Raw genomic sequence first — 16,562 nt, forward strand, 5'->3', positions numbered from 1 at the left:
AACTATTTTTGTTTTTTAGTTTGGTCGTTTATTGTTTTTATCTGTGTTTTTTTAATGTCTATTGAGAGGAAAAAGAATGGAGTAGTTGGTTCACGACCAAGGAAAAATTATATATATATAATTTTTTATCTATATATCTGTGGAACTTGTTTCCTTTCAATGAGTACGTTTCAAGGGTCTAATCCTTTGCGTGTCTTAGGTTCAGTTCTACCCTTAGCCTGAGAAACAGAACTCCAGTGAGAAAATGAATTCAGGTAAATGATGAAATAGAATTTGTGAAAATTATATATTATATATTTTATATATTTATATATAGCTATACACACACACATGCTTTAATCTTTCTATGACCAACATTTATGGTTAATATTTTCATCCATTTTATGGGTAATAAAATTTAAAACTAATTTCTAAGTGCCATGATGAACATCCCATGGTTTAAAAATTGTAAAAACAGTAGCTGACTTTGGATAGAAGGGGCTTCTAAATGTATGTGCAATGAAGCAACCTGTTTAACTTCTCTTGTCAAACAGTGCTCAAGAGACTTCTCTTTGTTGGCTTCTTCCCTTTTGCCTTTCTTCCAGCACCGTGAGTCAATGTTTCTGACACCCTGATAGTGTTGGGCCATGTACTCCACCAGCATTTACCTGCGTGGCCAGGTAACACTTCAGCATTACCTAATTGTAGACACTTCCTGGACAATGCTAAGTGATTCTTCTATGCTTATTAAGGCAAGCCCAGGTGGCCTTTCTGAGAGTCTCTTTGGGAAGAATATATGTTTACATGTCCTTTACAGCAGCCTCTGATTCCAATTCTTCATCAACTTTCACTAAACTTTCCCTAAGGTTTAAATTGAAAGTATCAACTGTATCATGTGTCTGTGCATCTCTAATTCTTAGCACAGTACCTTGTGCTAAAGCAGTATTTCTCAAAGGGTGGTCTGGGAACACTTGATGATCCCTCAAGAGCTCTCCAGGGGATCTGCATGGTCAAAACTATTTTCATATATCATGATATCATTTGACTTTTTCACTCCTATATGCTCACAAGTGCATAGTTTTCCAGAAGTTATATGACATGGGATGACGTCATCACTCTGATGGCCAATGAAATGTGTTTGTGTGTTTTAAAAATTTCTTAGTTTTACTTTCTAACATGATGAATATTGAGAGATATAATCGAAGTAATCTCAACATTCTTGGGGATTCTCAATATTTTAATAGCCTATAAGAGTTCCTGAGACCAAAAAGTTTGAAATGGTTGTGCTAAATAATAAAAGCTGACAGTTGAGACTGTCTGTGTGCTGGGCACTGTCCTTGGCGCTTTGTGTACATTAATTCAGGGGTCCCCAGCCCCTGGGCATTGGAATATACTAGTCCATGGCCTGTTAGGGGCTGCAGCGTTAATTCACTGAATCCTCAGACTGCCTTGCAAGTAGGGTCTGGAGAAGCAGTTCATCCAAAGTCCTGCAACTGGACATGGTAGAGCTGAGATGTGAAACCTGGAATATGTCTACTCTCACTGATTGATACTGATCATCTGCTCTAAATTCATGGCTGTGAGGTACTCATTCTTTGATTATTTATTGAGTGCCTTCTATGAGTCAAGCACTATAGCAGGCACTGGCAAGACAATAGTAAGAAAAGGCGATACGGTCATTCTTTCATCTACTTACATTCCAGTGTAAGAGAATATTCTTACGCTAAAAATCCCCACATTCTTCAAATGGAAAAATCCATTTTTAACATTTATTTTATGTGATCATTCAGGTTCCACTACTTCATCTTGATCTCTTTGAGTCTTATTTATTTCATTTTAAATAATGAAAATAATATATATGAATCTCAGCACACAATAAACAATAGTTTAGAAAGTTTTCAAACCTATTTGGAAAATATTCTAAGACCAATTTTGAAAACTATTTTGAAAATATAGTCAAACATATTATGAAAATATTTTGCAAATTTTCACATCTAAAGTTTTAATTGATAAAAAATGTAGGAAAATGTGAGATAACTACTTGATGTTTTAAATTTAAGTTTAAATTATTCACTAGAATAGATGAAAATGAAAAACATCATTTGAAATGTTTCATTATATTAGAAATCACAAACATCATAATGTCAATCAAAGACAAAGACTACAAGAACACAGTTAACACAAGACCACTCAAATGTTTAAATGTTGAAATCTTGTGTAAACAACAACAACAACAAAATTCTTTAATGTTTTTGGGGTTATTGAACTTATTCTCATTTTGAACCTTTTTAAAACTCCATTCAAAAGTAATAAGGAATAATGGCGTTGATTTTATAACACCAAATTATGTGACTTTTTAAAAATCGATGCTTTTGTGTCTATAATCATAACCTCAGCTAGCCAAAGAACCAGCAGTGATACTGTTCTGAACTTGCCCTCTGACGATAAACTAGGACATCAACCCAAGATTCTCTGCTTATTTGCAATACACTATAGACACATGTATTGTGTTCCTATGTTGCATTATAAAACATAAGCAAAATGATAAAGGAGATTCAATATATTTGTGACATTTTATTTTTAAGCTGTGTGGTAGATAGAGGGATACTCATTTAGATATGCTTAAATTTCACATATACTTTCAATATGTTCTTTAGTATGCTTGAAATTCTTCACAAGAAGTGAAAAAGAAATGATTAAAATAAAGATAAATGTGGTTCTAAGATCTTCTTGAACTCAGTCTTTGAAAACCTTGCTAAAAGGCAAGTCACTTAAATCGACACAAATTCTTACATATGATCTTCCTCTGGCCCACCCAGGTGTACATCCTGGCTTTGCTTGTGGTTTCCATAAAGGAGCACTTTTGACCGACACAACTGGAATAAATTCATTTTGGGGTCTACAAAACCACCCTGTGCCAACACACAACTGAATAAGCCCTGCTTCTGTTTCTAACTTTGTTTTTTTCAAGTAAACCCAGTATGTATTAAAGAGACTAATTTAAATCATGAGTTTCTAAGACTGCAAAACAAAACAGCACATTTTATATTATTATTCTAAGTAACCTTTACAAAGTATATAATGTGCATATATAATCACCCTCAAAAGTAAAAATTATCTCGAACAAAATCACCCACACCCAAAATTTAAAAAACTGCCAGTTATAGAGAGTAAAAATCCAAATCAAAGGTGGTAATTACCTTCAAACATTTTACCTGTAGCTTCCTCTAGTGTAGCAACATCAAGTCTGGGACTGTAATTTCCATAGCCAGCAGCAGTGAAAGCCCGAATCTGGAAAACATATACTGTTCCTGGCTTCAGGTTATTAATGGAGGCTGAAGTGGACTTGGTTTTTAGTGTCGAATAGGTACGTTCCCTTTGATCCTAGAAACGATATATGTAGAGAGTATATTTAATTGTGATTGCAACCAGGCAGTTTGACAGCCAATTTTTGAAATTTATTTCAATTTGCGGCATTGTTATTATAAAGGCTATATTGTATACTCTGTGGAATATTGTAGCATTGAGTTGTTTCTCAGATAATATAAAATGTAAATGTGAACACATGCCTTTCTTCTATAAATTTCAAAGAGACATAATTTTGTTAACACAGTTGTAATATTTTGAGCTATTCTTTTGCTGGTAGAGGGCATAGTGGCAAGAGGTATTGCAAAAAGAAAATCAAATGTCCTCATGACCAAGACATGGGTATTCTTGTAAAATCTATGGATTAGTAGATAGAGGTCTTCACTTTATAATATGGTTCTTTTAATATTTTTACTAAATGTCATTCAGCAAGTAAAAAAAGTGCTAAAAATGAAGAAAGCTATTAAGTGAATTTAGCTAACACCACTATCATAGTACACTGATTTTCAACCAGTGTGCTGCAAGAATTTTTAAAACATACAACACCTGACTATTTAGTCAGGGGCTTTGATCTGTTTTCTCTTAGACTGTCAAATAAGAAAATGACAACAGCCAACAGAGCAATAGCCATAAAGTGTGAATGTCCTGTCTTTATATCTATAGATATAGAATATACATCTATAGATACATGTCATGTAATAGAGTTGCATCTTATTGGTCATGTAGCAGATGGTAAAGTTGTGTCAGCTAATTCTTGGTAACAGAAATCCTTATATACAAGTAAAGGCACTTAATTTTTATAAAATGTCACACCGGAACAAAAAGGGTAGAAAATTTCATTATTATTTTTTGTAAATTGTCAATCAAAATTATACCAATTTTTTGTCAGATCAGCAGAAAATATATTTTTGGTATGCTGCAGAAGTTTAATAATTATATGTACCAAGAGAGGAAAAGGTTGAAAATCACTGCCATATCAATTGTTTTCATTAAAAAACTGCATTTCTAACAGAATAAAACCATTCTTACAATATAGTATTTTAAAAAATACTTTAGCCTGGGCAGGCAGCTTAGTAGGTTAGAGCATTGTCCCAATATGCCAAGGTTGATGGTTCAATCACTGGTCAGGTCTCATATAAGAATCAACCAATAAAGACATAAATGAGTGAACAACTAATTGATCTTTCTCGCCCTTTTTCTCTTAAATCAATCAATAAATTAAAACAATTTATAAAATAAATATTTTAAATTAAAAGTATCAATATTAAAGTAATATATGTTTTTGGTATGACAATATTTTAAATATAGCTTAGTTCAATTTCCTTATTTTTCAGATATGTACACAGACTTGCAGAGTTTAAAAATGTTTATTGCATCATATATGATAAGCCTTAGAACTAAAAACATTAAAAAATTCAATAATATATAATTCCATAAAAACAAGAGTCAAATAAATAAAAACTTAAAGCTTAATTGATATTCCTCTAATAATCTATTTATGAAAAAAGTAATAAAAATACTCATCTAAATATACAATTTTAGGCAGTTTTTAATTTGTTCTATATTAAATTCCTGTGCTCAACTATGACTGTCAATAACTACTCACTGAACTCTGAAAATGTCAGTCTCATTGTTTGGTTTGTCTTTAGCCTGGCATTTACAGAAGTATAAATAAATTTATATTTAAACTGGATTTAATGAAACTGACTTGTGATTGTATTCTTTATAATCATTCATAAAAAATAGTTGGTATAATAAATATATGTTTATCTAAAAAAAACTAGGCATAACTGACACTAGACGACAATGATATACATATATGTAGATTATATGCAGACACATATTACAATGCAATAAATTATTCTCCTTTAATGATTGCCTAATGTGTAAGTTCAGCAAATGTAGGTACATTTTGTTTCTATCATGCAAAATAGGAAAGTAACTATTTGAACAAATTTATTCCAGACTAAGGAACAGAAAAATATTTTTTCCATTGTGATACTTCACTTTCATTTACCATGTAACTTACATTTAAAAAATGTTTTTATTGCTTTTGAAATCTGATGAAATTTCAGAAGGGACTACAACTGTTAGAACTCATTGTAAAACAGACATAAAACCAACATTAAAAACAAGCATTCCCTGAGAAATACATTTGATGGGATAAAAAATATGTTCCCTTGTACAAAATGAGGTATTTAAAATGTAACTTTGGCAGTGGAAGTCATAAATTTATAACGGAAAAAATAAGTCAAAATATTATAAACTTAATCTGAACATTGAAACTAATCTTAAACTATCTGTTTTTTCCTCAAAGGGAAAACATTATCTATTGTCAATGCACTATGTGCATACTATTTATTCAATCAAGTCGATCAGTTCCAAGATTTCCCAAAGCTTGACTCTCCTATTTTGAAATGCTGTTAACTGCTTAAAATGGTTTATGTATATTACAGCACTTCAGCTAACTCATGTAAATCCATAATAATAACACTTATTATTACTGTTACTACTGGAATAACAATAGTTTCCATGTTTCAAAGCTTGAACCAGGTCCTTCTGTGGGGTAGAGCTTACACAATAATTTGTGACCAGGATGCACCAGGCTCCCACTCTCTCCTGATGGGTCAGAAAACAAGCACTCATATGCTCAGATACATCGGTATTTATTAAAGCTTAGTCATTATGGAGATCAAAGGGGCAGCACTTAGATTTTAACAATACGATTTTCCATGGAGAGAGGAGTGTAAAGATGTGGTGTTGGACATGATTAACAAAACATATTTGAACTATATTTCAGGAGGAATTTAAAGGAGTGGAAGAGCATCATCCAATTCTAAAGTTTAGAGACTACTACAAAGTTATTGCAGAAAATATAACTATATTTTCAAATTACAAAATAATCTGAGGCTACAATTGCTATCATTAAAACCACATAGATAAAATAAATCATTAAAAGCTCAGCCATCCTAAAAGAAACATGTTCCAAAGACGCATCGGGCTGTGTGGCTTCTGTGCTACTAAAACATCCTCCACCTAATTATTAAGATTTCATAAACCGAATAAATGAACACGTTACTAGTGGGATATTTTCATTTGTGTAATTTAATACACAGAAATTATAATTATAATAATGAACCAGAGATTCAGGGAGACAGTTATCAAAATTGGCTAGAATTAACTATGAATTTTGAAGTACCGTCAAATAGTTGGCATAATGACCAACTTTAGTCTACAGAGCAGTAGGATGACATGAGACACACTGCACCTCCTTGTGCATTTCCTGTTTTCCGCACTTACTTTCTCGTAATACTTGATTTCATATTCGGTGATGACTCCATTGGGATGCTCTGGTTCCTGCCAGGAAAGCTCGACACTCCGCTGTAGCACTCTCTCCTTCATTACTCCGCTCACTTGCGAGGGAGCTGTTTGGACAAGATGTGTCAATAAACAATGAGAAAATTCACTGGATGCCTCAAATCAAATGTCACAACTGATCAGTCCCATGCTGTGCCAGTTTCATTAAGGTAAAAGAAAGCACCTTTTCATAGCTCACAATTCAGAAGCTAATGAATATTCAAACAGGACCTTATTACTGTTCATAAACCTTAATAGGAATTTAAATTAAAGTGCAAACAGCAGAAGATAGCATTGTTCAAGTTAGTGAAAAATGGAAATGATGGGGCTGAGAATGACAATTAAGCAAATGAATGCTAATTAAGGCTACAAAATATGATTTCAGATTAATCTCCATTGATAAACTAAGTCCAAATATTTATTTCACATGCAACAGCAATACACTTTAAAAATAATTTAATTTCATCCAAGAAAAAGTGTATGAAATGGCTACTTTAATCTCCAGTTAAAGGGATCACACTTCTTAAAAATGTTTTCATGTTTCATGTGTGTGTATTCCCAAGAATTCCAATTAACCTGGGAAAAAAAAATTTTAGACTCCATTTTGTCAAGGGCAAGAAAATGCTAGAGCAGCTGCTATTTAATATGTATGTAAAAAAACCACATACGTACCCCCGCATATGTGATTTATACTTATGTAACCTAGGCTTCAAGCTTTGATAAAAGCAGCTCAAACTACACTTTTGCTTTCTTTCTATATTGATAATAACATGCTTAGTGTTCTTTCATCCTAATTAGTGGCATATACTCCTTTTGGTAGCTAAGGCTGTGGAATGCAGCAAACTAATTTGCTCTGTCTAATTTGCTCAGTGATGATTAACTAGTTGTCTTCTCTGTCTAAATGAGTAGCTGCACTGGCTTGGCTGAATTTCAGTGGGGTCATTATGTTCCATGTATCATGCTCTATCTCATTTTGTAAAATATTTTCAGGCTGTTAATTTAATTTTCAGATGTCCAAATTTGTTAATAATCCTGCTGACAGAAAAGCAATTATATGGGGCCAAAGCTGTTTAAGCAAGATTCTGATGTTTATCCCTTTGGCTTTATTTTGTTTCTTCTACTTTTAAAAATATTTTCTTTTATCAATGTCTAGGAAAAAAAAACCATTTTTCACTTCTTTCTGGCTTGGCGGCCGTAAGGGAAGGCCATGGAAGATGCATGACTCCCATTTCCTCTCAGATTACTAACAAAAGCATAACTAGGTAAGATTAAGTGAAACAACTTTCGCTTTTGGGGGATGCAGCTGAAGTACTTAACGCACTGTGTTTACAGAATAAATGTGTTTCTGATGTGTTTCCAATGAAGCAAATTTCTAATAAGAAATACTATTTTTGCCACAATTTTTAAAACCCAAATATATGCAGTGAAGGAAAACTGGTTTCTAAAGTGATTTGCCTCTCCACCCAGAACATGCTTAGCATATCTCAGTCCACTGTGATGTTCACAAGGCCGCTTCCTCAAGCCACACCCCTGGCAAACAAACCCCAAATAAGTGCAAGGTGAAGTTCTGTGTAGAAAATAATCTATGATAGTCTAATTTACTTAAAATCATTCAGAAAAATATGTATTTTAACTGTAATTAATAAAAAAGAGACTGTATCACAGGTAAGATTACAGTAATAGTCGTCGCATGTGATGACCCAATAAAGCTGCGGGTTTACAACATGATGTGTGCCATGGGGAAATGGGTTAGCTGAAAGTAGATTAGAGAGCTCGTAGGTACCAATCTCTAGGTCTCCATCAAATAGCACACATAGCTTAATGTGATTTCCAGGTAAGTCAAACTGTAAGGCATTTTGATTAGTTTCTGTCTTTAAATATTAAGGTGAAGAAGGCAGGAGAACTTAATTCTCCAAGATATGGAGGAGACTTGGTGTATAAATCTATCCCATTTACTTTCTACGTTGCAGCCAGATCTCAGTAAAGAATGAGACTTGATTTGTGCAAGTTATACACTAAAATTATATTCATTGTTTCATTCTGAAAAAAAACTTTTACCAATAAAATTATGGTAATTGGGGGATGGGGGAGAAAGATGCCTAAAAATACTTTTTAAATAGACAGTATTTTGAAATTCATATCTCAGCACTAACAGTGCAGTACGCAGATATTTTCCCTTCTTTTGCACAAGGAGCCATATCCGTAAGTGGCTATACTCCTGCTTTTCTGTTATTTCCTGTTGTTAAAATTTATCCCTTGCTGATCCTGTAGCAAGTCACACATTTAAGAGGATCAGAGACAGAAGTACTAGCACATGGCCCTTGAGAATAGGTAAACTGTATGATAGGAAAAATCTTTCCCTGTCTTACCTCCTTCAAACACAATATTTTGGTATAGGAAAACCGATAATATTTTCCCTTGAGTTTCAACATCTCAGACGTAAAGGATATACAACTCAAAAGATATATAAGCTATTCAGACTCTACTAGGTTCATTATTTGCAGATAAAATTATATGTACAAGCAAAATTGAAGTTGCATAAAATAATCTTAAAACTCAATGACTTGTATGGTTAACATATATGATCTACTAAATTAATTACATTGTTACAGTTTCACTAAGAATACACTCATGCTTAGACCAAAATATTCAGTTTATTCTATCTTAAGTTCATTTTGAAAAGCACATGCACACAATTATATATATAGTTAACGACCAATTAGGTGTTATGTTTAAATTGTAATTCCTACAATTATCAAAGTGAAATAAAATATATTATGATCAGAATTGATGTAAAGCTAATAAGTGGTGACCAACAGCAATAAATTCTATGGAATTGAAAAAGTAGGAAAACCAGTACTTCATGTAGAAAGGCTTTAAACATGAATTTTTTTAGGGTTTCTAACAAACGATGAACAGATTCATTTCTCACTTAATTTCTAGAAATATTCAGATTGAAAAATTAATTTCAACTGAAGAAACAAGTAGAAGTTTTATGCCCTTAAAGATTCTAATGGTTTTTTGGGGACATAGCTGGAGTCTGTACAAATGACAGTAAATTTCAGGAAATTCAGAAAATGGGTCCTGTGGCTCAAAGGGGTAACTTTAACAGTATGAAAAACAGTTGATAAAGCTGATGTGACAGGAAAACAGAAATCTAATAACAGGCAGAAGGCAAATTTGTGGGTTAGGTTTGTTAGTGTGAGCCTTTGAATTAAAAAATAAACACGTATGCAAATATTTAAAAAAAAGAAAAATCCAATGGGTAAACAAAAGTAGAATATCCAAACAATGGACTACTACTTAGCAATAAAAAGAGCAAACTATTGGTACCTGCTACAAAATAGATAAACCTCAAAAGTGTTGGTACATGAAAGGAGCCAGACACCGAAACTGCATGATTTAATCTACATGGACTGCCCAGAAAAGACAAACTTACAGAGACAGAATGTAAATCTCACTTGTGGCTGGGAGCGGAGGGTTGGAAGTTGATATTGCTAGCAGGTGCAAGGGAACTTTGTAATGATTGAAATATTCTAAAACAATGTTTTAGATTGTGGTGATGGTAGCACAACTTAGTAAATTTACAGTAAATTCATTGATTTGCATACTTACAATGTGTACACTTACAATACATACATTATACCTCATTAAAGGTGTTAAAAGAATAATAAAAGGAACTACCTCCACACCCCCAAATAATCACTAAAATGGTGGGTTTATGTAAAGACCTGGACCAATCAACATTTTACAGATCTTGAGCTTTAGGTACTCATGCATGACTTTTGATCTTAATCAATTTTTAATTAAAATCCAAATACAAAAGATACATTTAAATTTTAAGATGAAATAAATTTATAAAAGCTCAATTTCCCCCATAAAATGTTGTTTACCTTTACATATAGAAAAATTTCCGACCACGAAGTTGGGATAAAACACAATTTTAAAACAGAGTGTAGTGGCAAATGACCCTCCAAAGATGTCCACAGTCTAATCTCTGTAATATGTGCATGTGCAACGTGATATGGTGAAATGGACACTGCAAATGTAATTAAGTTTATAGATCTTACAATCATGCTATCTTAGATTTTCCCCAGTGGGTCCAATCTAATCACATCAGTGAGGGTGACAGAGGGCTGCAGAAGAACCAGAGAGGTGAAGCATGAGAAGGTATTAACCTGTCACAGGGCACCACATAGGAACCGTGAGAAGGTATGGAGACAGCCGTTAGCATCAAAGTCTGGTCCTGGGTGACAGAGGCATGAAAATGGACACCTCGGTTCTACAAGTGCAGAGGCCCTGAATTCTGACAACAATATGGATGAGCTTAGAAGCAGGTATTCCCCAGAGTCTGCAGATAAGAGCTCAGCCCAGATGACAACCTGATTTCACCCAGTGAGGCTGTGGATAGAACATCCAGCTGAGAGCCCTGCTGTGCCCAGATTTTTGACCATCAGAACTGGGAGATAATAAAGAGGTGATGTTTTTAAGTTTTTGTAATAGTTTTTATGGTAGCAATAGAAAACCAATGCATATGGATAGTAAAGCAAAAAAAAAAAAAAAAAAAAAGACCTATTGGTCTATTTATGAAGTCTATGAAAAAATGTTAGTGATGGAACAGTTTAATAATGTAATATGTCAAACTTCCTGTTGAAATAGCATGAAGTCAAAAAGTTACATTTAAAAACTTTTTTTGTGTGTGTGGTAGAAATTCAGTCTAGCTCATGAATTTCGTTTTAGATTTGAAAAGTAATCTATGCTAGTCATCATTGTTAGTACACTATAACTGTCATTGAATTTCAACAAAGAATGGTGAGTGGAAAAATAATATTTGCATTTCTAAACAATACAATGAGGTAAGATGAGTCAACAAGAATGAACTGACCTTTTGCCATGAATTTAAAATTGTTAAATGTATTGACATTTGTTAGGTCTCCATTAAATATTGAGTAAATACAAAAAGGGAAAATGAACAAACCTGTAGAACAATCAAATGCAAATCTGACAATAGCAGAATCACAGTCTTTACTGAACACTTTTGTTTCCATACAGTATAGAATTCATTTTTAGTAATCCTTTGAAATCATAAATATGTGTACTATTAGAAGCAGAGTATTTTATAACACACAACTTTTAGTTTCTTTACTCTTCCCCACAGGTGTTTCATTTTTGCACTACAGAAAAAAATATAAAAACACATATAAATTTATTTCAGTAACAAAACACTAGGCCATAAGCACACAGTTGAGTATCATGTAACATATCAATTCCATTTTTGTGGTATGTAGGAATATGTAAAAAATTCTAGTATGCGATTTCACTAAACTTTAATTTCCTGACTGTAAAAAAAAGAGGTTAATAATAATATTATAAGCAATAAATACAAAATGTTACCTAAGAAAAAGAAGCACTGGAACTAAGGGCAATTGAGCCCATAGCAATTATGAGCAATCAATTTATAATAGATGTCTGTCAAATTATTTTTGGTGGGGCAGAAGCATGGTCTATAGTGAAAACAAACAAAATCTCATTCTATAATAGTTGCGGAAAAAATCAGTGGGAAATTAATTTCTCTTTTTCAAAATAATGTTATTTGCATTGCTATGTATTTAACATACCAATTAGGATGATTTTTATTTGACATGAAAAACACACTACATAGTAAGTAAGATGTATCACAGAATGTATTTCTACATATATTTAAGCACAATAACTGAAAAGACAACTTAGAGTAAAACTAAGAGTTGGAACTTCTGTGAAAAAAATGAATATAATGTTGAACTGACAAAGCAGAAAAAAAAGTTCCAGTTAAGTATATTTTTAAATTGTCAGTACAGTTTCAGTAGGGTAATAAAACATAACAGAAACAACAGAAGTCACTATTCAACTATTTGATTAAGAAAAGCTTTGTTCTTTAAAGCAGTAGTTACAACATGATCTGACAATACTTTTTTCTGAGAATAAAGTTTTCTTCTCTGTTATTATCAGATGATTGGCAGCCAATTGTTTGGATATTTAATGACTTACTATAAGAGTTACCACTTCCTGACAAAATCTCTAGATTAAATGCTGTAAAGTTGAAGATGTGAGGGTTATAGAGAAAGCTACTGTGGCCATTGGTTGTCCTAAATATATACTGGGCCTGCTCCTAATCTCACTTTAAGTATGTATTTTTAATTTACTTACTGATTTTTAAAAAGGGAGGAAAGGAGAAAGAGAAGGAAACAGTGACCTTACTCCTTATTCCTGTACCCACTGGTTGATTCTTGTAGGTGCCCCAATCAGGGATTGAACCAACAATCGTGTTGCATCAGAACAACCCTTCTGATTAATTGATGAGAGGTTACTTTGTAACTCCTGGTGCATTTGTGTTTTCATTAGAATGCAATTGTAACTTTCAATGTAAATAAAATAAAATTCTCTTTTGTAAACAATAGGTATAAGGTATTAGTCTATGAGGAGATAGATACTTGGGTTAAATGAACACCTACATCAGCAAGCACTTCATTGTTGCTGCTCAGCTGACTTTTTTTCCTTAGAAAACTTTTTTTGGATGAAAAAAATCATTTTTCTTTGCAGACTCCTTGATGATTTTATTTCTGGTGTAAGCTACTTAACATCCACTAGCATTTTCAGTGGCAATGCCTTTTAAAAGTAGTCTAGCATTACTCTAAGTACCCTTCACTGTTACACTAAAATGCTTAGAAGGTAGTATGACAATAACAGTGTTTTATTGATTTCTGATGAAAGCTTCATTTGCTTATAAATTCAACATATAATTTTTCATGATGATAATAATAGTATGAACAAAGAATTGCATGAGCTGCAAATATGAGGAGGCCACAGTTTCCACTTTCAAGGAGATTTTAATGTAGAAAATAAGTTAGAAAGTAAATGTACTTGGTTTGAACGCACAATTAAACCTTATAGCATAGAGGAAATATGAACCAAGTGACAGCAAATTCTCGGGAGGCAGTAAAGAGGAAAACACACAAAAAACATTCCCTGTAACTCAGTGTTGGACTGGTATAAGTATATATTTAAACTAGTTATCAGGAATGTTGCTATCATGTCTAAGGCATGTAAAAGATTGTTTAATATCAATCAATAACAGACCCATGATTTTCTCTCTAGTGGCCTCTACTAATAAGTTACAACTCACTGAGTCATTCTTCCTCTGCTTCAGCTAATACAGAATTTTTTTTTTGCAGCTAAAGTTTACATTCAGTATTATTCTGTATGAAGTTTCAGATGTACAGCATACTGGCCAGAAAATCATGCACCTTACAAAGTGGTTCACCCAATGTTTCAAGCATTCACATGACCCCACCCATAATTATTATATTACTGACCATATTCCCCATGCTGGAATCTACATCTCAGTGACTGTACCCTACCTATCAATTTGTACTTCTTAATCCATTCACCCTTTTCACAGAGCCCTCAAACCCGCTCCTGTAAACTGTCAGTCTGTTCTCTGCATCTAACATCTGTTTCTATCTTGTTTGTTAGTTTATTTTGTTCTTTAGAGTCCATATAAATATGAAATCATATGGTATCGGTCTTTGTCCATCTTATTTCACTTAGCATCATACCCTTTAGAACTATCCATGCTGTTACAAAAGGTAAGACTTTGTTCTTTTGTTATGGTCAAGTGGTATCCCATTGTGTTAATGTACCACAGCTCTTTTTTTATCCACTCACCTATTGATGGATGCTTAAGGTTTCTTCCATATCTTGCCCCCTGTAATTAATGCTACAAAGAACATAGGTGTGCGTATATTCTTTTGGATTAGTGTTTTGGACTTTTTAAGATAAACGCCCAGATGTGGAACTGCTGGGTCATAAGGCAGTACTATTTTTAATTTTTTGAGGAACCTCCATACTGCTTTCATAGTGGTCGCACTGGTCTGCATTCTCACAAATAGTGCACGAGGGTTCCCCATTTCTCCACATCCTCGCTAATACTTGTTTGTTGAGTTATTGATGATAGCCATTCTGACAGGTGTAAGGTGAAATCTCATCATGCTTTTGATTGATACAGGTTGTTTTTTTTTTTTTCTAAAACCTATTTCCCTTGTTGACAGTACTACACCATATAACATTTAATTATTTTGCAGTTGCTTATCTTCTCAGTTGTTCTGATACTCCTTGAAGGCAGGAAATTTAGAAGAGCAGAAGAGTGTAGGACTGATGCACATGTGCTCAGCTTTGCACCTGGGTTCCATTGCTTATTTGCAATCTGTGTGACCTTACACAAGGAACTGAACTTCCCTGTGCCTCAGTTTTCTCAGATTTAAAATAGCTATAATCAGTCTGCACACTTCAATAATAGAATTGTTCTAGGTGTCTTAAAACCATTGCTGGCATCTGGGAGGAACTCAGAAAATATATATTATGTACTATCATCTTGTACTTTGTGTATATTAGACTTAATGATGCCAGAGACCTATTCCAGAATACTCTGATTATGAGATCAAATTAAGGCATTGGTATTTTTCAAATGCTCCTCAGATAAAGCTGACTTACACCTAAGTTTGAGAACAGTTCCTTTGGAAATTTAGCAGGGATATAAATTGTTATTTCAATGTCAAATAAAATATTTTAGATTTTAAAATATTACATTCATTTTTTTAATTCAATTTCTATAACTTAGAAATGACCCATATCTACAATTTACTCTCTATACTAACTTTATATGTACTAGAAAGACATTCATGTTAAGTCGTTCAGAAGGAACTTATCACTGTAAAAAATAATAAAAACTACCAAAATGGAAAGAGGACTGAGAACACACATTCTTTATAGTATATTATATAAATTTAAGAGAAAAATACAGATTAAGGAATCTCTTCTATTTTGGGTGATGAGAAAACTAATATTTTAATGATTTTGTTTTTAAAATAAAAAAACACTTTTAAATCTGGTCTATCAGGTCCTCTGGTTCCATCTCTATTTTTCATGGATCTATAGCTAATGACTAGCTTATCTATAAGTCCAATTATGGGAGTACAGCCCAAGGGTAGATCTTGTCAGCAATGAAAAGAAAGTAAAATAAAATAAGATATATATAAACACATTTGTTAATGACCAGAACCTCCCTTATGTCATCAGAATAACATTGTTAGTTGTGTGTATTTTCTTTGATCTTGGAACATTGTTTTTTTTTAAAATAAATACACAGAGAATTGTGTTGTATTTCAATCATAAATATAGTTTAATACCAGTTGATAATTTTTGAAATGTTTAGTCCAAATGTTATGAATATCTTTAATTTTCAAAGCTAAATTCTTTATAATGAATATTCTTCCATTAATTTATATTTAACTGTCTCAATTATTTTGTATTTGATATACTGTAGCTATATTTCCTGACAATATGTCCATGAGTATAATTATTCAATTATATTCATAAGTTTAATTTATATATTATTATACAATATCTATCACAAAACAATTATTCATCCATTATATAATAATATACACTAATATTCACATAAATAATGATGTGATTAAGTAAGCTCATTAGTTCTTCCTAAATATCTACACAAAGTTTAAAATACTGTTCTATATGTCATAACTACATGCGCGAACTTCACAGATGTGGTTTACCTTACGGGAGTAATAAAACATGCACTTAAACAACATGTAGGTTGTTTATTAAGAGAAACATTGTCAATACAAAGAATATTAAAGAAAGAGAAGTGAGATTTGCCTTAAAGTCTTGTTTTAATCATATGGAGTCAGAATAAATCATATTTCCCATTAGAATAAAACTTGCATTACTAAATGTCAAGTCAGGACTAGGAGACAGCACTGCATTTATAACTGCCAAACCCTTTTTCAAGATATCACTGTTTT

At 32.7% G+C, this 16,562-nt stretch overlaps 1 protein-coding gene across 4 annotated transcripts in view; it reads right to left on the bottom strand.

Moving 5' to 3' along the window:
* The window catches only part of EPHA7 (EPH receptor A7), a 165,044-nt gene that overhangs the window by 21,446 nt on the left and 127,036 nt on the right, over positions 1–16,562 (bottom strand). For 2 of the 4 annotated variants that reach the window (XM_054569728.1, XM_054569727.1), the window contains exons 6-7: positions 6,646–6,770; positions 3,195–3,363 (exon numbers count right to left, since the gene is read on the bottom strand). In XM_054569728.1, coding sequence (XP_054425703.1) covers positions 3,195–3,363; positions 6,646–6,770 — 294 coding nt within the window. Of the gene's footprint in view, positions 1–3,179; positions 3,364–6,645; positions 6,771–16,562 lie in introns of all 4 variants that reach the window. The other 2 variants (XM_054569725.1, XM_054569724.1) reach the window with 1 other exon arrangement.

This window comes from Pteronotus mesoamericanus, unplaced genomic scaffold (genome assembly GCF_021234165.1).
Source record: "Pteronotus mesoamericanus isolate MK-2021 breed Mesoamerican mustached bat unplaced genomic scaffold, CSHL_Meso_final contig_20, whole genome shotgun sequence".
NCBI lineage: Eukaryota > Metazoa > Chordata > Mammalia > Chiroptera > Mormoopidae > Pteronotus > Pteronotus mesoamericanus.